Genomic DNA, 22,941 nt, shown 5'->3' on the forward strand with positions numbered 1-22,941 from the left:
AGAGCAAACAGTGAAATCGATAAACGGCAGCGCATTCAACAAACACCACACAATACGACCTTTGGCTGGGTGGGTAGATAAGCCCAACCCCTTCCTCCCACAATCCCCCTTTCTGTCCTTCCTTGTTTATGTGTTTTTATGTGTGGTGTGTCTATTAGGCATGACCATAAAGACCAGGGTGAGAGGAGTGGGTGGGGGGATCTGGCAGCAGAGTGACTTGAGAGAGATAAGAGGAAGCCTGAGAAGTAAAAGAGAAAGATTTGTGATGTAGGGTGGAGTTAGTGTTGATCAGGGGAGGGTGAGACAAGAGGGCCTGAACATGTGCAGAGAAGTGTGAGGAGTGAGAACAGAGCTGCACCGGCTGAGCAGAGAGGGAGACAAGAGGCTTGTTTTTTACAGAAGATCAAGCTGCAAGGGGCCCAAACGCAGCAGTGACAGAGAGAGGAAGTGTGATAATCAGCTTGGGAAATGACTGTGTGAATTATTAGTAGTTGGTGCGTGCACAGACAACAGAAATGAATGGTGATGGCAGCAAGCAGCGTTATGTGTCAACCTTTAGGATGCACATCAAGCCGAGCAGTGCGTCGCCTGCACCGGGGACCGGGACAGGAACTACTGACACCAGGACTTCAGACAAATGTACTGACACAGGTAGGAGCTGCAGCAGAGAGCAGAGAGGGGATTAATTATTTCAGGGTGTGTAGAGCTCAACTGGTAGTATTTACCAGGTTTTTAATGTCAGCATTTAAATGGACAAGTCAGAACATGGTGATGCTTCCTGATCACAGTTTGGTGCACAGCAAATCTGTTTATATTTTCTCCTGGTGTGAGCACAGAAACTGAGATCACTCACTCCAAGTTTGTTGCCTTTAAAGTTAATATCCGGTGTTATGTTTTTGTCCCCAAGTTTATTAATGTTTGAGGGACCTTTCACTTCCATGTCAGTCCACACTGACCAACAAATTACTTCAAACTTGAGAGCACACTTCCTTTCTCATGTTTTTCTGTGTATATTAATATAAACTAGTGACTTTTGCTGTGAAATTGCAGGGGTTCATTTGAAAACATAAGGCTGGGTTGCAACAACAAAGATTACTTTAACCCAAATTTTGTTCTTGTTTGTTAGCTAAACAGTAAAAAAACAACAACACTGCATTGGTTGTCAGCCAGCTAAGAAGTTAGTTAGCAGTTAGCCTTGGAAGAGAAGCTCTAATTCGTCCTTTGAGAAAAAAAAAAGATCAACTGAAGGGAAAGAAAGAAGAGACGTTATAAAACTCAACTGGGTTGCAGTCTGTTCCATAATTCTCTTTGAGGAATTTCATTATTTTTCTCAACCCATCTCAAAAAGTCATCTATGTTAAAATTTAAACCCATTTAAGTGTACGTTTAAAGTTAATAATGTCTCACATTTTAAAATTGTAGTTCAAAGTTTTGGTGCAAAAGAAACAAGCACACCTTAAGCTTTTGGCTAGATATTCATGATGCGTCTGTCTACATGTCAAACATCTGATTAATGATATTACTTCAGCGTAAGTTGTCTTTGTGCAGATGTTATCGCACACATCTGTCTGTCAGATGGCAAGTGTGTTGAATGTTTCACTTTCAACAGGTTTTCAGAGCAGCCTGTGAGCCTTTAGTTCTGCTGAGTCATGACTGAGGTCACTGACCTGCTAATAAAAGCTTTAAGTTGTCGGTAAGCCTTGTAAAAAAAAAAAAAAAAAAAAAAAGCAAACAAAATAAGGTCAGAGAGTCAAGATGTGAGACGTGTGTGAAAGTCCATCCCTCTGTGACCAGCAGTCTGGTTATCCTCAAACATCAGGTTTTACAGAGAATAATTCAGCATCGTAAACACCGGCTAAAAGTTGTTTTTGTAAACCATAATTAGTTCACTGTGAATGGCTTTACACTCTATTACAATACAAAACCAGTTTTGGTCCACTTTTACGCAATATTTCTACATAGTCCGCTGTAATAGCAGGTAGGTGAAAGTCCTTAGTCACAGTCTGCACGGCTGATTTTTAATTTATGAATTTCAAGCTGATTCCAGTGAAACTGACACATTTAAAGTATCATTTGTTCTTCCAGGTAACACGAACTACGTTTTTTAAAGTAAGTGTTCAAACATGTTCTGACTCCAACTTGTCACACACCAACGATAAGCGTCTCATATTGAACCACAAGATGCCCTTAAGCTTCGTAAGGCCAAGAAGCCTTTTAAACACATGATCAACTCTGTGAAACAGTCACAGTTTGATTACGTTAAGGCACAAAAACTACTTGGTTAGGTTTAGGATAAGACTATGTTTGGGTCATCAGTAAGGATTCCTGCTTGCCAGGAGAAAGTAAAATGCCATGTCAGTCACGTGGTGAAAAGAAGTTAAACTATTGAACTATTTTGATAATCAGTTAATTGCTAAAGTATTATTTTCAGTTTCAGTCAGAAAATGCTGCTTCGGCCTCTCAAATATGCAGACTTCACACTTTTTTCACTTATTATTCTGATCTCTCTGAACAATGGTGTTTAGTTTGGCAGAAAAGTAAACAGTTGAGACACAAAGGCCTCCAGCTTCGGGCTGTTTATTCACTGCCTCCAAAATGAAAGTACTGTGAAACTAAACTACACAAAAGAAAAACACATTCAAATCACAGAATTAAAGTTACAAAAGTGTGTTCAATCAACTATATAGTATAGCACAATGCTTAAAACCAATATAGCTAGCATAACTGCCATTATGCTATAGCTAGCATAACGGTTTGTTCCATTTGTACTGGGAAGTCAGATTTTCAATTCATGGCTGCCCTGCGCATCAACAGTAGTGAAAGTTGTAAGTAGTACATACTGTTTATGAGCACTTCTGTCTTTATTTACGTCTCATTAAATCAGTCGTACACACAGTGCAGCCCAACGTCCAGCTGTGGACATGTTGCAACAGTGTTTGTATGTGCAAAATACTCCAGCTCTGGCAAAAACGGTGACCTGTTTACTTTTTTCTTCTTTTTTTTTTTTTTTTTTTTTGGACTTTCCGACTTGTTTGTTTTTGGAACGCTGCCAACTTAGGTGTGATGTCATACACAGCCCCGACTTCTGAGGTTAATAGGATGTATCATAACTGCTGCAACCATATAGCTTGATGCTAACACATAATAGGAAATGACAGACCAGTTAACAGAATTTAAACATGTTTGGATTTAAGCAACATGTGCACTCATACAGGCATATATTTCCTGTACTCTGTGGAAACAAACTGCACAAGTCAAGTGCCATCCAGTTCAATTATATTTAGGAAGAGGCAGACACCTCTACAGCTGATATCTCCAAAACTCATAAAATCACACCAAAACAATTCAGATGGCTCTACAGATAAGAGAGAAAAGAGTAAACTGTCCCTTTAAGGCAGAGGACCGATATCTGTGCTGTGGTTTTCTGGGCAATGTTGACCTAAACTCGTGATGTTTAACTTAACATGAGAGAAAAGGAAGAACAGAAAAAGAGAAGAGAAAAGAAATTGTGTTAGCTGTTATGGTAGATGAGCGAATGGAACATTTCTAACAGGTGTTATTTCAAGCGATTAAGTATTTACTGCAAATAAGACAAGGCCACAGAGTCTCAGTGTGATAATGCAGTACTTTGGTGTGTTAATTAATGTAAAACCTATAATAACATTTCTAGTCAAAAGTTGCATTATAGATATTTGCTATACTGAAGACTGAAATGAAATGGAGAAAGGCTGAGAGGAATAAAAGAGTAAAGTGAAGCAGCAGGAGTAGTTTTGTGGACAGGGTCAATAGCAAAACATACTTTACCGTCCAACAGAGCGGAAGACCACCATTATATAATCTTCTCTCCAAACTCACCAAACTCCATTGGCAAAATCAGTGGTTTTACCTTGCAGAACCAACCGATTTTGCCACTGGAGTCTGGTGGATGATATAACAGTGGTTCCCTGGGGGCGTGCTGACTGTCATCCACATGCAAAAATGTGAAGTTTCTCAACACTTTCTATTGCAACCCTTTCATAATTAATGTGTTGCTCATGTTTTCTGTATCTGACTCTTTCCACCTCGTCTCCTCCATATCCAGGGCCTCGCAGCCTCTCCTCTTGTAAACGCCTGGATCCACCCGTCTTCATAGAGCCCCTGGAGGACTGCTGCATAGACGAAGGAAATGACATCACACTGCGGGGCGTTGTCACCGGGAGTCAGCCAATCAAAGTGTCGTGGTTGCACAATGGTGAGCCAGGGACTATTTACACTGATGCATCTCAGGGTCGAATGTTGATCCAAACCCTTCGGTCCTGATACAGTCACTGAAAATAAAAGTAATGTAGCAGCTTCTAAAATTAATTTACTTTTTTTTATACATTAAATAAACAACAGCAGCAAGGACTCATGTGAATTTAAAGCAGGTTATTATCTCCATCGGGCGGTGCTGTGTTTTCAGGTCATCCCAGTCTTGTGAAAATGATATCTCAAGAATGCCTTGAGGGAATTTCCTCAGACTTGGCAAAATGACCAGTTGGACTCAAGAGTGAAGTTAATGAAGTAAATAGATTTTGGTGGTTCATTGTCGAAGTTTCACAGTTTGAGGTCACAGTGACCTCACGTCTGTTGCTTTCTCCTGAAGGTGATATCTCAAGAACGCCTCGAGGGAATGTCTTCAAACTTGGCACAAATTTTCACTAGGACTCAGGGTTTTGGTGATCAAAGGTCAATGTCATGTCAAGAATTCACACTCTAATTATTACAACTTTTTACACAATAGCATAATAGGATACTAGCATTAATGTAGAGTAACTTCTTACATGTAATTAAATTAAATAAATAAATAAATGTGATTACAATCTGTTACACTGACCAAAATAATATGTAGTTAAATTACAGTTACTAATCAAAATGTTGGCGACTACAAAAGGGTTACATCTAAATATTGTTTTCCTGCACTCTTCTAGTTTGTAGTTTGTATCAATTAACCTTTTGAACCCTTAAACTTTACCTAAAATGACTCTAAACTTTGTCACAACATTCATCACTTTGTACTTACACATGAAATGGACACATTCGCAGTGAATCTACACATTGCCCATAACACAGCCAGACATACTGGGTATTTTGGAGACTTAAGGATGTTAATTATATTTCAAAGATCCAAAGATTGGGTTTGAACAATGCCTGGCCATGGACCAAGCATGTGCAGTGATAGATCCACAACAGAGGTCAAGAGGTTAACATTATTTTTTTCCTCCTGTTTCCGGCACTATTGTCAGCCTTTCCTTTCTCATGCTTTCTCTTCGTTGTACGTTCTTACCCGTATCACTTGTAGGAGAGAGTGTTTCTAGTTTGTTTGTTTACTCCTATGGGCAGGTGAAGTGGCCCGTTTTGGGAATCCGTCCTTCGATGGCAGGGAGGTGAGCTTTGTGGTGAGGGAGTCTTTACCTGAAGATGCTGGGGCGTACACCTGCTTAGCAGAAAACAGCGCCGGGAAGACATCCTGCTGCGCCGCTGTGTTTGTCAGAGGTGAGAGAGACACTGGAGACAGTTCCATTGTGGATATTAGAGGCAGACATCTTTCAAGTCTATGAAATAATTAATGACCCCAGTTCCCAAAAAAAGCTGGGACACTGTGTAAAACATAAATAAGAAAAATCTTCGAATGTAAGGGGCAAAGCTGAAAACCAACATTGAATATCTGTGACCTTGGACCCCTCAGGAGGCACTGCATAAAAAACTGCATTTAAAACTCCAGATTATATAAAATATACTGCATGGACTCAAGAACGCTTTGGAAAACTGCTGTCAGTAAACACAGTTTGTCACTGCATCCACAAATGCAAGTTAAGACTCTACAATGCAAAGAGAAGGATTGTTTTTGGAAGTCATCAATGTTGTAAAAAGGAAAAGGACCATCCAGATTGTTTCCAGCTAACTTTAAAAGCATCTGTGATGGTATGGAGGTGTGTTAGTGCCCATGGCATCATGGGTAACTGTCACATCTGTGAAGGCCCCATTAAAGCTGAAAGGCACCTGCAGGTTTTGGAGCGACACATGCTGCCATCCGGATGATGTCTTTTTCAGAGGCGTCCCTGATTATTTCAGCGAGATGACGCCAAGACTCCTTGCACATGTGTTCCAACAGCATGGCTTCGTAAAAATAGAGTTCAGGTACCAGACTGACCTTCCTGCAGTCCAGACCTGTCTCCCATTGGAAATGTGTGGTGCATTATGAAGCACAAAATACAACAACAGAGACTCTGGACTGTTGAGCAGCTGAAGTCGTATATCCAGCAAGAATGAGAAAGAATTTCACTTTCAAAACTTCAGCAGTTAGTGTCCTCAGATCAAACACAATTATAAACTCTATCTCGTGCAAGGTATAATGCAGGGTTCCTCATTTAATTAAATATTTATTCCGTTATTTACTCTGACCACACAATAAGTAGGAGGTAGTTTCATTTCTGATATTCTATTGCCTTTTCTCCATTTCCTCTTTTTGAAAACCACTCCAGATTTTGAAACTATCTTCGGTGTGCAGAATCGCATCTCAGACGTCCCCACTTCTGCATCCAAGAGCATCGTGGCGAATGGGAGGTCGCCACAGTCTCCCAAACATGAACTGCAGAAGTCCAGGGGATCTATTTCTACCTCCCCGACAAGCTTGGACAAGCTTAGCCCAGTCTCATCTCCAAGAGGTAATCACATAATGATTCATTTCACACATAAATACAAAGGACTCGTTCAGTTTTGACCATTTTAGGGGTCAATTTATTTCTCATAACAATATATACAGCCCAGCTTCCTTCCTCATGCCAAGAAAATATCTTTGCCTCTTTGCCATTGTTTTAACCTCTTCAGGATATCCATGTTGTATTTTTACATGAGCAGGAAGCGCATCATTTCCACTCCTTGTACGATTGGTTGTCAATTATGCACAGCTTCCACCTCCACAACAACTGTAGAGTTTTGATACACCAACTAAAGGTTCTTAGTCCCAAGTGAGCACCATGTAGGGGAGTGGACAGTGCACAGTTCAGCTCTGTAAATGGACAGCCATATAGAACAGAGGAGCAGAGCCACACCTCTATCCTCACCAACTAAAACCTACCTGCACTTCATCTGTCTCTGCAGAAGTCGTCCCAAAGAAGAGGGCCAACTCTGGGACAGGTGAGAATCATTTTTTTATTCAGTATCTCTGTAATATGACCGAGCAATGCACCTGTCTTTCCATCCTTCACTTCACTCTCATCTCTCATTGCTCCCAGTCTAATTTTGTTTCCTCCTGTTAACGTAACTTTCCAGTTAGTTTGTTTTTTGTGTGAGAGAGAAGCTTCTGATGCTGTTGTGGTTTGCCTCTTTTTTAGCCTTTGTTCTCGTCATAATGTGGTGCTTTTAGCTATTATGCTCCCATACACAGGGGAACTTTACCTGAGGGTGTAGGCTGCAACAATAAAAGCATGAAAAGCTCTAATAATGAGGTCTGAATGTCTGTCATGAGTGCATGGGATATGCAGTAATGTTTTTATGGTGCTTATCTCTGTTTATGGTTTATGAATTAGATATAAGTTATTGGTAGAGACGGAGCGGCAGAAGGTAAACTGTAGATACTAAAGCCATTCAATTTTATCAGATTGTCTCTAGTCAAATTCACCATCCTGATGCCACAGTATTTGAATATTGATAGTGTGAGGGGTGATATTAGCTTCAGCTCATATATGGAGTTTTCTGGTCTACTGTAAATGCATGGTGCCATTATATAACTGTAGGATACAGTACAGACAAATGTTAGTCCTTTGTTTGCTTCCTTTAAGGATATTTGTTAAGTAAATAGTGTGAAACATGTTATGGAACCGGGATCTCTAAAGAACAGGTGGACTAGTTTAACATTGTTCAACACAGTTGATTGCACAAGGACTGGTTGTGCTTGTGTGGGGTAGGTCATCTGTGTTTTTTCACTTGTTTCCACTTGAGACACGCTACTGTGCAGGGTGCAACAATAATAAGGGTCTCAGGAGAAGTCATACTCTTCCAGTCTGTCCTGCACAAACCACAGATCACATAATCCCATCCCACGACCAGACACTGTCTCCGTCCCTCTGTCTTTATCTCTCACACACCACGCTGGATATAGTTTCCTTCCAGTGATGTTTTTGGGGCCCTCAGCTCGAACAAAGCAGCCAGTGTCTGAGACAAAACACTCACTTTGTTTTGTCTTCACAGGTCCAGCGTTACATTTTAAAAACCCCCCGCAGCACCTCAAGGTGGAGGTGGGACAGACCGCCCGGGTGACGTGTTTTTTCACCGGCAGTCCTCCTGTTGTGGCGTGTTGGATCCGAAACAAAGAACAGGTGTTGTAATCTAAGGCTGGTTTACAAAATACCCATTTTCTACCAGGGGTGGGCAGGGAGAGTCGGGGAGTCTACTCAAAATAAGTCTCTAAATGCCCATTTTTTATGACTTTAAGGATTACTTGCTATTAGAATAAATAGTTATTAACACTAATATTACTTAGTGATGGTAGTTAGCAAAATGAATTTATCTGCCTAATTTATCCGCTCTGTTTACCAATGTATCTGACATGTTCAATGGTAAAAACTAGCAGTGATAAATTCCTTGAAAAATCATTTTTGCCCTGTTTTCTTCTGTGTTTAACAAGAGTTCATGCATGCATTACATATTGTACACAAAACATTTATTTATTGTCTGCTGCAGTAAGAGACAGATTGCGACTTCCTTCATTATATCCAGGTTGCTGCCACTGTTCTCCATAAATGAGCTGGAAGTTAACAATGTTGGTTAGCTTGCTAACGGATCTTGTTTTCTCCAATTTGATCTCTTACCTCAGACCACCTGTTGCAACTTTGTTCCAACTTTTTCCACAGGTCACAGACTGGCAGTCTGAGCTCCCGTTGCACTGTGACTAGCGAATCGATTGGCTGTGGGTGCATGCTGCCTTTTGTTGACAGTCGATGCACGTGCATCCATCACACAGCCACATCAGCTGTTTGAGCTCCACTGTGTTTATGGAAGTTGCTCTGAGCAGCCAGGCTCTTGACCAACTCTACTCTAAAAAAAATATTTCTTTAGATGTGTATGAAACATGCAGGTGACCTGTTTCAGTTTCAAAACAGCAAATTTCCCTGAAAGGTGACAAGTTTGTATGAATTAACTTATCGGTGCTACCATAGTCTGACTCATCAGATGCACACTGCAGCTATAAGCCTGCCATTACTTGCTTGGTTTCAGACGGCATTGTGGCATCTGCTATCTATGTTTTCAAAGCCTGCAAGAAACAACAACCTCCAAGATATCATGAAAATTAGCCCCTGGAACAAAATTAAACAAGCTAGCAGCTATTTTATTTTCTTTTGCAGGGATTTTAATGCCCAGACTTGCCTCCCCATGAGCAAAGTTTGCCCCAGGGATATTTTGCAGAGAAACCGGTCGCTGTATCCTGGACTTAGCACCACCCAAAATGTTTGTGATTGATTTAGAGAAATGCAGGACGTTCTTTCCTTTATGGCAGAATATCAGCGTGTGCAGCCAGATTAACACTACCAATGCAAAGTCTTGACTTGAGTGTCGATACAGTGTCTGTACAGTATGATCAATACTAAAAAAGAGATCCTTCACATCCTGGACACATGAACATACTTCTTAGTGGTGCAATATTTGCACCTCTGCTGCTGTTGTGTGCACACGCACAGTGATTATGCATTACCTTTAAAAACTGTTGTATGTTTAAACACGCATGTGATTAAGTGATAACAAAGAAATGACACGTTTGGAACATTATTTGATGGTAATATATTCAGACGTTATGACATTTCGCTGGTAACAGATCAAAACCAAATTTTTTGGCATCACCCACCCCTGCTTTCAGCCAAAACATTGTTTGTCTCCTCTGTCTCTCAGCATTTACCGTCCTTCCCCTGTCTTTTTCACTCCTGCAGATAGTGGACGGTCCAGAGCTGTGGGTAGAAAACACTGACAAGAGCAGCACATTGGTTATAACGGAGGCTAAAACACAGCACACAGGTCGCTACACCGTTGTAGTGAGGGACCGCAAGAACTCAGCACAACACACACTCACCTTGTCTGTCATAGGTAAGACAACAAACACTCTACAGAGTCAGGAACATGTGAAGTGAGTTTGCAGTTACTTGATCACTTTACTCATCTTCATCCCACCAGAGAGGCCACAGCCTCCCGCCTCCTGTCCCGTGGTCTCCCTCGTCTCTGCCACCAGCCTCGTGCTGTCCTGGTCGGGCCCCTGCTACGACGGAGGCAGCGCCGTCCTGGGTTACGTGGTCGAGGTAAAGAACCAAGGACGTGCTGAGCCCAGGGACTGGCGCGAACTCACCGCTCAGTGCAAGAGCACCTCCTACAGGGTGAGCTCTGGGCTGCAGCCTCAGCAGGAATACTGTTTCAGAGTGAGTGCCTACAACGAAGTGGGAGTGAGCGAGCCAGGACCAGTGTCACCAGTGGTCAGGATGGAGCAGAAAGGTGGGCTGATAGGGGTTATAATTTGAAAATAAAGGCAAACATAACAAGGCTCACATCTCAGCTATGGTGTCTTGCAGATTCAGGCAAACCGCAAGAAGATGAGGCCCCTCAAACCTACACCTCTGTCACCATCGACACCTCTCACAAAGTCACAGATCACTACAATTTGCAGGAGAAACTGGGAATGTGAGTATCCATTAGCAGCAAAGTTAATTTCTTCAAACAGGATTTTCCAAGCATCATCAGAAAGCACTTACATTTGACATTTCAAGGGAACGAAACCTTTATTTGCCTTAGTCCTCTGAAGGAGGTGAGGTCCTGCCAAGTGCAACATCAGGAGGATTAAATCACATGCATGTAGAGACATGGTTCTACTCTAGAAAATAACAGATGTACACTAATGCAGGTTTAAGGGTACTAGTGGTTGCAGTCAGTGCTGCCAGATTGGTTTGATGTCTTCCAGCCCAATAACTGCTCAAAATCCTCCCAAACTGGTGAAACACCTAAATATTATCTATAATAAACGATATAAATGAATTCATGATCAATATCAACTGTAGAGTGTGTAAGGAGTAAATGCAAAGAAATGGTGCCTAACAGAATAACAATAGAAGTAAAAATAAGTACAAAAGTAAGCTAAAATATAAAAAGTAATATTGGCAATTACAATGACATGAACGAATGAATGAATGAATGAATGTAAAATAGCACATGATATTAAGCATAATAATAAGTCTGGACAAAATATTTCCTTTACATTAAGGGCTCAGCACTCAGCATTGTTAAAATGTGTTCGATGGTTTAATTGAACGTCTTTCTGTTTTTGCTTCGTTTTTCTGTGTTGCTTTGTCCTGTTTTCCCTTTTTGGATTCGTATGTCTGGAAAACTTCACATATATTAAGATATTTGTGAGTCAAATGATCTCATGTAGAAGGAATGAAAGAAAACTTCAATAAATCAGCTCAAATTTTGTCCACCCACCCAAACCCATTTTAATCCACACAATGTGACTCAAAATAGCCCAAATGGATGGAAAACCACCCAACCTGGCAACACTGATTCCAGTTAATAATAGCAAGAAATGTGTGCTGCTCTTTTCCTTTGGTTGACAGCAGTGTATTCGAATCTCATGTCTCGGATAAAAGGTTGTTTTCTAGATTTTGCTGTCAGTCTCTAATTGTGTTTCACTTCAAAACACTGCATTTCTCAAGATCTATGATGACACAACTTCCTTAAAGTGACATTTCAACCCAAAATGAAAAAAAAAACATATTTTTCCTCTTAGCTGTAGTGCCATTTATCCATCTAGATTGTTTTGGTTTGAGTTGCAGAGTTTTGGCGATATCGGCAGACACCCGTAGACTCACTCAAAATGGCAAAATAAAATAGATACTAGAAAATAAATAGCTCTACGGGTAAGAGGTTTTTGATGAACTGAGAGAGAAAACTGACAAAACTCGTGTCTTCATTAGGGGAAAGTTCGGCCTGGTGTTCAAACTGACCCACAAAGAGACGGGACGTGTGTGCGCCGGGAAGTTCTACAAAGGCCGACGGGTCAAGGAGAGAGAGGCTGCGCGTAAAGAGATTGAGTTGATGAACTACCTCCACCACCCCAAACTGGTCCAGTGCCTCGCCGCGTATGATCACAAGCCAGAGATGGTCATGGTCATGGAGTTGTGAGTGTCATCATGAAAGCACAAAGCGGTCGAACTCTTACGGGGTCGCACACAAAGAAATCTAAAAGCTGTCACTCTGGTTTGTGTGTCTGCAGTATCGCAGGCGGGGAACTGTTTGAACGTATCGTGGACGACAACTTTGAGCACACTGAGCCGGCCAGCGTGCGCTACATGCAGCAGATCCTGGAGGGGATCTCCTTCATGCATAAGCAGAACATCATCCATCTGGACCTCAAACCTGAAAACATTGTGTGTGTCGACACCACCGGCACCTCCATAAAGATCATTGACTTTGGATTAGCCAGCAGGATTGGTACATGAAATGAAATTCTTATGATATTTTTTTTATTATTTGTTTTTCGGGTGTGTGTCTGTGTACTCTGTAAAGCACCTTCAGTCGCCTTTGTGTATGAAATGTCCTATATAAATAAATTTATCTAATATTTACTTTTCATTCAAGTGCATGTTTTAATGCCAAATGATGCTGTTTATGTTTAACAGATGGCAACACAGATCTGAAGGTGATGCACGGGACTCCAGAGTTTGTGGCACCTGAAGTGATCAACTACGAGCCTGTGTGTTTTGCCACTGACATGTGGAGCATCGGGGTCATCTGTTACATATTGTGAGTCACACACGATCGCTAACGTCGCCCCTTCTACGTTAAAGGAACAGCTTGACATTTTGGAGAACATCCTGATTTGCTTTCTTGCTGAGAGTTATGTAAAAGCATTTTCTTGTCTGTGCAGTATTAAGCTAAAGCTACAGCCCGTTAGCTTAGCAAAAAAGTTTTCAGAGTTTGAGGTGGGCTTTCCCATCAACTGCAGCTCCTGATAAAAACTCACAATCAGGACTGTGTTGGTGGTGATGGAGCAACAAGAACTGCCTGTTGTTTGAATACTGACTTTTAATGCCACCTAGTGGATGCAGGTCAGAACGGTCCTTGCTGTCTAATGACCCGGCTGTCTCTCTCTCTCCTCAGGCTGAGTGGTGAGTCTCCCTTCCAGGGTAACAGCGATGCAGAGACCCTGGCCTTGGTCACAGCTGCCCAGTGGGAGTTTGATGAGGAGAGTTTTGATGAAATTACAGAGGAGGCCAAAAACTTCATCAGCTCTTTGCTCAACAAGGACTCCAGGTGATTTCATAAACATGCTATAGCACGTTATTTATGTTATTTACATTATTTTCATTTTCTTACATTGTTTTCTTCCTATTACATTGTTTTTGTCATGTTACATCTTTTATGTTGTTTTTGTCTTGTCACATCTTTGATGGATTTGATACGGTGATGGATACAAGAAATTTATCTTTTATGTAATTATTGTCCCATTAATTTAGGGTTGAAATTGCTCCTGATGTTGGGAAGACATCATGCAATGATGCCAAAGAGAAATAATCAATAATTTCCCACAAATGCATTATTACTAAATTAACAAGCCTGTTTTGAAAATGTAATGAGAACAAAGTACAGATGTTTGTGTTAACATGTGGGGAGTAAAAGTAAAAAGTTGTCAGAAAATACTGGAAAACTCTACTTAATACAATAATGAAGTATTTATACTCGATTACTTAACTGCCTCTGTGTGTTTCCCAGGCGGAGGATGTCCTGTGGAGAGGCACTCGCTCACCCTTGGATGGCAGCATTTGACTCTGCAGATGTCGCCAACACCAAGAATCTGTCCAAGGAGAAGATGAAGAGGTTTCTAGCCAGGCAGAAGTGGAAGGTGACATGTTTTTCTTTTAGTTTGAAGTGTTGTTTTTGTTTTCTGCTCCTGACTTCTGATATTTGATTGATACACAGAAAGCAGGTAAGGCCCTGCTGGCTCTGAAGAGAATGGCTCTGCTGTCTAAAGGTGACAGCTCTGGATCTCCTACCAGCCCCGGAGAAGGTAAGACACTCGTTCTTTTATTATCTTATCAGAGCCGTTTAACCTCGCTGGCATCTTTCATCTACTCCGTTCTTCTTCCCCGTTTGTTCCAGACTCGCCCCTGAGCCCCGAGGCAGAGCATGCCCTGCAGTCACTGGAGCGCAAGATGCAGGAGCCACCCAAGTTCACCCTAACTCTGGAGGACCACACAGTACCTCAGGGATCTAGAGCCCGTCTCTCCTGTCACCTCACAGGTCCACACTGTTTCTTATCTTCTTATCACTTTCATTCAAGAGTTCAAGCAGCACCTGTGTGCCTCTTTGTGTAATTTTGTTGCAGAGAAGTAGGTTGAGACCTGCACTGAAGTCAGACTGCTTTGACTTGAAGGTCCAGCGTGTAAGATTTAGAGGAAATGGAATAAAATATTCATTATTACGTTCCATTAGAGTATTATCACCTGAAAATACAAATTGTTGTTTTTGTGCTACCTTTGAATAAGCCTTCAATCTACAGAGGGCACAGGACACACAGAGGCCGCCATGTTAAAACCGCCATGTTTCTACAAGAACAAACACTGGCTCCATTTTTTTCCCAGCCACCATTGGTTCTTGTACACTTGGAAGGGGAGAGTGAGGCGAGGTGTTTGCAATCTGCGAGCTCACTGCTAGACGCCACTAAATCCTACACACTGTTCCTTTAAAAACAACCTGCTGCAGTTTTCCGCCTTTTACCCCTGTCCTCACGCTTTCCGTCCATCTTTGCAGGATACCCCGACCCAGAGGTGGTGTGGCTGTGTGGTACAGAGCCTGTGCTGGAGTCGCCCACGGTGCAGATAGACTACGAGGAAGACGGCCGCTGCACCCTGATCCTGGCCAAAGTCGGCCCAGAGGACAGCAACGTTTACACCTGCAGAGCCACCAACGACCACGGGGAGGCAGTCTGCTCTGCCAAACTCACTGTTCAAGAGTAGACACATTATATCTACAGTATGTACGCAGAGATGAAATGCATAAACATAAAGTTCTTGAGTGCCTTGAACGGCTCTATTGTAAATTCTTATTTTAAGATAAACAGGGACATAACTGTACATCCTGGAAATATATAAAACATATATTATTGTATAAAATTTATGAACAGATGAATATTGTTACAGAGCATTAAGCACAGATAAAGGTTCATATTTCTTCATGGGACTGAGATATGGTTTTTCACTGTAATAAACAACATGATATTTCAACTACAAACACAAATTTATTTCTCAGTTTGGCTGAGGGGAATGAATAAACTGAGATATCCTTCTGAAAAGCAAACAGGCCTGAAATGATGTTTCTTGAATCCACCAACATGAAACCAGACATGTTCTGGTTCAAGCACCTAACTGAGCGGGTTTTCCCTGGGAACCAAAGTGGGCGTGTCATGTTATACAGGTATTGGATGAGGTCAGTCATATGTGAGGTCTCTGTCTTGAGAACAAACACGTCCTCGTAGAGTGGGGTTTGGTTCAACAGCACCAAAACAGCAGAATCAAGTAATATATGGCAAAGACCTCAGGATTTGTACTGACCACCTCTCAAATCAAAATAATTAAACATGATGCTGGAGCACAGTAAAAAAAAAAGTAGTAGTACTAGTTAAAAAATGCATTTTACTGCCTTTCTTTTTGCGCAATCCCTGAGTTCAGGCAGCACTCAGATGATCCCTTCGCAACACATCATGTGGGTCTTTTGTGTTTCTCTCATGGATTTTGTCATGAAGTGCACAGTGGTGGTTTGTTTGTTTATGGATGTGCATTTTCTCCAATGTTTCTCGGAGCCACTTTCAGTTTTTGTCTTGCAGCTTCTTCTCTGTCTGGGACGCTAGTTTTCCTTCATGTGGGTGAAATGGGGGGTTTGTCAGCAACTCATGAGTTTGTGTGTTTTGCCAGACCATGCACAGAGTCATACAAGCAAACATTTGGGAAATGTTTCCATGACAGAGGAAGGTTGGTGAGATCTCCTTGATTTTTATGTCTGCAGGTTAAAACATTAGTACCAACGCCCTGGAGATGAGACGCAACAGTTAACTATCTTCCTGGTACAAGCTAAAGTGGTTATTGTTAGTACGCTGAGGACAGAAGACCACTTTTAATCTGGACTTGGATGCATTTAATTATTTATGTATCATAGCATGGTTCAAGAAAAAATGTAAAGATTTATGTTGATTTTTTTCTTAGAAGAAACTGAAAGTAAATATACTTCACTTTTCAATGTTTGAAATGTCTTCCATACTTTTTGCAATATTTAAGCCTATCATTATCAGTAATTAAAATATTGTTTCCATTTTTGTGAGAATTAAATAATATTTGTGCTTTATGAAAGCATAAGAAATTTGTTCTGACATGAAAGTCATTAAAAAACTTCAAAGATCAGTCACTCATAATTACTGACTCTGCCTCAAATACGCTGTTTGCCAAGCTGCTTAAGTAGGTCTTTATTGCATAGTTGTCATGAAACACACTGCTCTCTCTAACATCTCATATATCTTTGAACTGTATGAGCTCTTATTTGTCTCGTCTGTATGTCTGCACCTGACTCCCAAACGTTTCATTCACATTTTCAGGTAGTAACAGGATTCCAGACATGATGTTATCGGTGCTTTTGCTCTGATTTTTTCTGCTCCTGAAAAGAAGCAAACCGGGTCCAAAGATGAAGCAATGATTCTAACAAAAGTTATGGACCTTGTGCTTCCAGTTTGTACTTCGAGCTGTTAAAACAGTCACAAATTGTGAAACCAGTGCCACATCCTTTTACAAGCTTCCTGACATGAAAACCACCTGCTGAGTAAAGCTACTAGTTGTTGTGGAAAAGCTGGATGGGAGGATATATTGACTGTGGCCTCCAGCCACCGGTACTGTGCTTATGCAACTGTTCCAGGAGGCACATGCTTTTTTTTTTTTCCATACGCTCCAAACACCACAAGGAGGACGCAGCTCTGAGGTCCACTGCTGTAGATTAAACAGTATATTTAAAAGGGAAAGAAAGGATGCTATAAATGACGCGTGGACAGAGGTTTACCAAAATAGGAGCTTTTTAATTTCACTGACATGTTACATTCACGAGTTACTTGTCTGTACATTTTCCCACAATTTTACAAATAAAAGTTTTGTGTTGAACGTGACATTTCAAAACAATGTATTTGTTCCTTTCCATAAAATCCCTAAAATAAATATATGTACAAAAGTAAATAAATTAGCTTGTGGCCTGATAAATAAAGTATATTCCATGTGCGTTTCAACTCAAGTATAAGATGTGAGTGAGTACAAAAAGAAGATCCAGCCTCCTGTGTGAGACAAGTCTGGATAGTAGTTAAAGCAGGGTCTGGTTAAAAAAAAGTGGACGTGGATGGAAAAGTCACATTGACCGCCTCCTCAGTGGCGCCTCCTTCTGGTTCCTGTACAGCATCGCCGCCCGTGACTCGAAGGCACCGACCATCTGCTTGACCACCTCGTCAAAGAACACGCTGGCCAGCTGAGAGTGCAGAAGAGACTTGAACTCAAATGACACCTTCAGAGGACACAAGAGGGAGACATGAACATGTCAGAAAGACAAATGTCACTCTCTCTCGCTTAACCAAACTACTTTTGCAAAAATAGTCATTTTGCGTTGCAGAACATGGTCTGGTGAATCCGAACTAAGCTTTAAAATCACTTACAGAATAACACAAACTATCACACAGATTAATGCAGAGGGACATAGCAGAAGGGATTTGTTTGTTCATACAGAGTTTTGTTTTTGCTTTTGATATCCTCATTTTAAACAACAACTAATCAATGGCAATCAATTCATCACTGTTAAGAATTCAACCAAGTAAAAAATAATTAATAGTCCAGAAATGGCAGTAATTGCACCTCATGATATTGTGTTGTCTGGCAGAGGCATTTGATGAATAAGGAAACTAAAACTTAGACCTGATGACTGATGGTTTGCATCCTCAGGAATATGGAGATTTTCCACTTTCATCTGTTTATTATCACATTAAACCGAATATCTTTGGGTTCTGGACTGACAAAACTAGACATTTAAAGATGTCAACTACTATTTTCTGATATTTTATAGATGTTGCAAACCTAGATTAAACATAACAGAAAAAAAAACTTGCCGACCAGACAAGTGAAAAAAAAAAAAATCCATCAACATCAGACCCTGCAAGATAAAATGGTGAAAATATTCTGAATATAGCGTACACTTAAACTGATTGGGTTTTTTTTAAGTGACTGTCATCTACTGTAGGCAATACATGGACTAGAGATAAGTACCTCTACAACCTCTACAACTATCCCTTTAAATATTCACTGATAATCCGTCTTCCTTATTTAACATGTTCTACTGTAATCGAACCACTTCCTGGCTGACCCTGAAGTAATCTGAGCCACTATCGAGGTCAAACTTCTGTCAGCAGCTCTTTAACACTGTTCCCTGCCCCGGCAGCTACTTCAGGCCTCCGGGGACACGTCACTGCAGACTAAATTTAGACCATAATGAGATTTTTACTCAGCACTTCCTTTGCTCACTAATCCTGTCAAAATGGTACAGGATCAAAGACGAATTAGTCTCTCCTTTAGTGTGCGATCTCTCAACTCATGGGCAGCTTATTCTTTCGTGATCAGCCGTTTTATTCCTTTCATTATCAACATTATTCGACCCCGATCTCATACACTTACATAGAAGTCCACTTTGCAGGAGGCTGGAAGGTCTTTGGCTCCAGGAGCAAACCTCCATATTGTTTCAAGATGGCTGAAGAGGGATCCATCAGTGCACACGGCCTGTTTCAAAAGACATTACCCTTTTTGTTAAAATTTAATTCCTCTCATTTGTTTTTTCAGTCATCTCCTGAAGTATTTGTAATGCTTATTTCCTGGAGTTACCACCACAAGGACTTACCCTGACTTTGTGGTTGGGGACGACGGTGACCTCAGAGGTGTAACGCTCCACGATGGGGGGGAAACCTATTTCGAGCTCCGCCAGGACTTCGCCATTTCGTCCCTTGGCGATTCGAGACTTCTTGCACCAGGGAACGAAGTGCTGGTACTGATCCACGTTGGCCACCACATCGTACATCTGCTCTGGAGTGTACCTGAGGATACAGTCACATGAAGACGTTGCTACATATAGCTACTGTAACAATTGTTTTTATTATTGATTTATCTGAAAAGTATTTTCTCAATCAAATATTTTGTTGGAAATCTGTCAGAAATCCCAGCTTTCAAATTGCTTGGTTTGTCTGAATAATAGTTCAAAATCTAAAATAATTTAGTCAAACAAGAGAAAGTAAACGTTGAAATTAGGGCTGAATGATTTGAAGAAAATGCCTACTTTTTTGTATCATTATTGTCCTTTTCATTAAAAATTGTATTAAAATGAAAATAGTATGTTTTTTTTTTGCACAGATGTGAAATAAACAAAAACTCTATTGCTTTGTTTCGGGGGTTTGTTGTCTTCTGATTCCAGTTGTGTTCGACATGTTAGTTGATGTTGCTCACCCTAACGTCCGGCTCTCAGTGTACTCCATCCTGCGGGTGCTGATGGGAGCAGCCAGGTTGATGAAGCTGCGGCTCGGTGTGATGACCGGGGCGACGGGGCCGAGAGGCAGGCTGGCCCTTCTCGCTACCAGGGCCCCACAGGAGGCCAAGCGTCTGAGGGAAGGAAATTATACATTTTAGGGTTGGAAATTTTGTGCATTTTTCTTAAATCATAGTTAAACATGATAACACTCAATAAATCACTAATAATTAACAGTTGAGGTTTTATTTAGAAGCACAAACAATCTAAACAAACTGAATAATAAAACAATAAGACCCCTGCAACAAATGACCTGCCCTTATTCAATAAATGACTCCATGGTTCAAAATGTCAAACAGGGCTCAATTTCCAGGTTTGAGCGCCATCTGATGGATCAACTGTAATTTTTGTGCATTCAGTATGGGTGAGCTTAAGTAATAAATAATTATTAGTTGCACCTCTACATTCTGCAGACTTAAGAAAACATATTTGTATGGTACAGATCATTGCAATATCAGTCAAAATAATAAATCAATAATCAATAATATGCAATCAGATATTTTTCCAAAATGGTTTGGCCCTAATTACTTTTAGACCGTTACCGTTTTTATTTTACTAAAGGACTGCAGCATTGTTTTCGTGTCGCAACAGTACATACATGATTAATGCAAATATTTTGCACATACTTAGTTCATGGTGGGCTACTTTTATTTTGTTTTATTAAAGAAGGAAAGGTGAAGCTCTTTAAAGCTACTATATGGAGTTTTTAACTCGTTATGAGACAGTCTCAATTTAACACTGAAGCTTCCATATGATCTACATAAGGAGGAGGAGTTACAGTGAGTAATATGTTAGTGAGGTAAGAAGAACCAGGAAGAGATTTTTATGTAGATATTTTTATTTTTTATATCATATTTTGTGGTTATTACGGTAGAAACACAACTGCTTTTGTCTGCACCAGCCTCCAAAATCAACACAGTATGAAAGTTTCTTGTAGTAACTTTGAAGTTCAGAAGAAAATAGAAAATTTAAATTTATTCTTTCATAATAGTTTTTTCAAGTCGTCCTTTCCTTTCCTTTTTAATATCGCGATAACATCCTGTCATGGACTGTGTCATATCATGAGCACCAACTCATATACAAGTGATAAAATTTTAAGGGAGAGTAAAGATTTCAATAACACTTTTCTGAAGACAAACTGATGATGATACTGACTTTAACTTAAAGCTTTAATCGTCATCGAGGAAACCCAACTGCAGCTTCATGAATGAAACACAAGCAGTCGACCACAAGAGGGGGAAGTGTGTCCTGTTTGTTTGCTTTCGTTTACACACTTCTCAAACACTGGAAATAAGTTTACCGCCAGCTCATAATTACAAAATATCTCCGGTCAAAATTAAATCTTTAGTCTGATCTAATAACCGTGTGACGATAAAACAAGGTGAGTTAAACTTGGCTCAGTATTTCGCCTCCCTCTGCTCATCTCTGTAGGAAAGTCCCTCATCACTCACCTGATATTCGCTCTTTTTGCGTTTCCTCTCAAAATATTTGAAGAGTGAACTTCCGACGCCTCCAGCAGCGTCTTCAGCAGCAGAGGAGTCGCTCTGTTCGTCATGTTGAAGTTTGGGTTTAAAAAACGAGGACAGCTTTTTCACACAGACGTCGGTGTCTTTCGGTGACAGCGGCCGGCTTTGTTCTGTCTGATGAGACGCGTAACCTGCACGGTAAGGACAGCGATGACGTAACAGGAGGCGGTGTCCAATCAGAGAGAAGGACTGATAAAGTTTAAAAGTTAAGATTGATCACTTACAGGTGAGTCCTACGTCAATTTTAAATCAATCAATAAATAAATTATGCAATATGTAAATAAATTTACACAAATGTACATTAATGAGTCAATATAGTTAAATAAATGAAAACTAAATAAATAATAATAAATAATAAATAAAATAATAATTAAATAAATAAATAATATATCTTAAAATAACTAAATAAATAAATAATAAATATATAAGTGAATGTAAATATAAATATAGAAGCGAGTAAATATAGTTAAATAAAAAATTTTGGCTATGAAAAAATCATGAAGTAAATGATGAGACCACAACTATGCAAATAAATGTAAATATAAATACAATAAATGAGTCAATAGTGAATACATAAAAAATTAATATGGCTATGAAAAAAAAAATCACTCATTAATGTAAATATAAATATATGAGTAGTTAATATAGTTTAATAAATAAATAAATGGATAGGTTTTTAATTTTTATTTTTTTTCTTTCTTTCTTTATTTTGTTTTGTTTTTCAAAGGACTGCCTTTATTTATTTTAGGAACACATTAAAAATGGTTAAAATAACCAGAACAAAAATGATGTAAAAGGTGGGCAGAAGAAAAACATGTGGCTCAGATTTACCCTCTAACTCTGGGTAAAATTTTAGACTGTCCTGATTTAGAAAAAAGGAACCTGTGTATCAGATATTTTACTTGAAAGTTTCTTGGACGTCATATTTATCAGTGGAGCTGCTAGTGTTAAAATTTAACTGTTATTAAGAGATATCAGTCAGAGCTAATGTCTTCAGTTCTTACTCAGAGACACATGGAGTTCCTTTGAACTCTTGATAAAATGAAATCTACATAAAAATTTGTGAAGCCATGAATTGTGCACAGAATTGAGACCGACATTTTTACTCTTGTCACCCAAAAACAAAAGATAAGCAGATGCAGATTCGTCACCTCATGTGAGACATATGAATCATTCACAAATAGTCTGTGGGTGAATCATTGACAGCCGAGTTCACGCGGTTTTGAAAGGTTTTTTACGAGCAAGCCAAAGTCTAAGTGATGATCTGTGTGTGAGCTGGGGAACAAGTAAGTACATGATGTGCATGTGACACACCTGGACTTCGGTTTTACAGAGAAATTCACTTCATCATGTGGCCTACATTCAGATGAACTGTTCAAAGCACAACAGTAACACAAGCACCAAACAGCAGCACTCTAACACACAGACAACATTTTAATGTTTGATGTCTTCAAGTCAGAACAACTCATGTTAGTAAGTTTTGAGAGGCCGATAAGTGTCGGTGTGTCTATATTAGGTGACTGTGTGGTAACAGCCAGAACTATAAGAGCAGGATCCATTTCAGGATCTTCAGGAGCTGGAATTAGGGCACTTGATCAGGGAAGGATTAAAGAACCTCAGTCAATCCTATCAGAGATGAGGAGGTCGTAAGTCTTACATCGTAGATGTACAGACAAGGTAACCTGTCTCAGGTTATAAGAGTACTCATGGGCTTAATCGCCCCGTCCTGGTCCAAAAATGACACAGGGGATGGATTTTGTTCCAGCTGGAACTCAGT

The 22,941-nt window shown here is 40.2% G+C and overlaps 2 protein-coding genes across 2 annotated transcripts; one reads left to right on the forward strand and one right to left on the reverse strand.

Moving 5' to 3' along the window:
* Positions 1-203: 203 nt before the first annotated feature.
* On the forward strand, positions 204-15,351 carry mylk5 (myosin, light chain kinase 5). Its single transcript, XM_084743935.1, has 17 exons — positions 204-651; positions 4,082-4,231; positions 5,362-5,514; positions 6,504-6,686; positions 7,123-7,158; positions 8,212-8,339; positions 9,945-10,098; positions 10,186-10,497; positions 10,575-10,683; positions 11,970-12,173; positions 12,269-12,486; positions 12,675-12,798; positions 13,156-13,308; positions 13,768-13,897; positions 13,975-14,062; positions 14,155-14,295; positions 14,806-15,351. The coding sequence occupies exons 1-17, from the start codon at positions 516-518 to the stop codon at positions 15,009-15,011; spliced, it is 2,625 nt and encodes an 874-aa protein (XP_084600061.1). The 5' UTR covers positions 204-515; the 3' UTR covers positions 15,012-15,351.
* A 1,991-nt stretch (positions 15,352-17,342) lies between these two features.
* Positions 17,343-21,286, reverse strand: LOC146309187 (coenzyme Q-binding protein COQ10 homolog, mitochondrial). The gene is made up of 5 exons (XM_084744949.1): positions 21,090-21,286; positions 19,560-19,712; positions 18,961-19,153; positions 18,741-18,842; positions 17,343-17,583 (listed from the first exon to the last, which is right to left on the reverse strand). Exons 1-5 carry the CDS (start codon positions 21,191-21,193, stop codon positions 17,431-17,433), a joined length of 705 nt encoding a protein of 234 aa, XP_084601075.1. The 5' UTR covers positions 21,194-21,286; the 3' UTR covers positions 17,343-17,430.
* Between the last annotated feature and the right edge of the window lie 1,655 nt (positions 21,287-22,941).

This window comes from Lutjanus erythropterus, chromosome 19 (assembly GCF_056507025.1).
Source record: "Lutjanus erythropterus isolate fLutEry1 chromosome 19, fLutEry1.hap2, whole genome shotgun sequence".
NCBI classification, from domain to species: domain Eukaryota; kingdom Metazoa; phylum Chordata; class Actinopteri; order Lutjaniformes; family Lutjanidae; genus Lutjanus; species Lutjanus erythropterus.

Excerpts from the sequence above, each read along its gene's own strand:
- LOC146309187 (XM_084744949.1), bottom strand. The coding sequence starts at position 21,193 with ATGACGAACAGAGCGACTCCTCTGCTGCTGAAGACGCTGCTGGAGGCG. Across the intron at positions 19,154-19,559 it reads ACTGAGAGCCGGACGTTAGG|GTACACTCCAGAGCAGATGT; the intron begins GTGAGCAACATC and ends CTGTATCCTCAG. Across the intron at positions 18,843-18,960 it reads TCCCCAACCACAAAGTCAGG|GCCGTGTGCACTGATGGATC; the intron begins GTAAGTCCTTGT and ends CTTTTGAAACAG.
- mylk5 (XM_084743935.1), top strand. The coding sequence starts at position 516 with ATGAATGGTGATGGCAGCAAGCAGCGTTATGTGTCAACCTTTAGGATG. Across the intron at positions 12,487-12,674 it reads TGGATTAGCCAGCAGGATTG|ATGGCAACACAGATCTGAAG; the intron begins GTACATGAAATG and ends TATGTTTAACAG. Across the intron at positions 14,063-14,154 it reads TCCTACCAGCCCCGGAGAAG|ACTCGCCCCTGAGCCCCGAG; the intron begins GTAAGACACTCG and ends CGTTTGTTCCAG.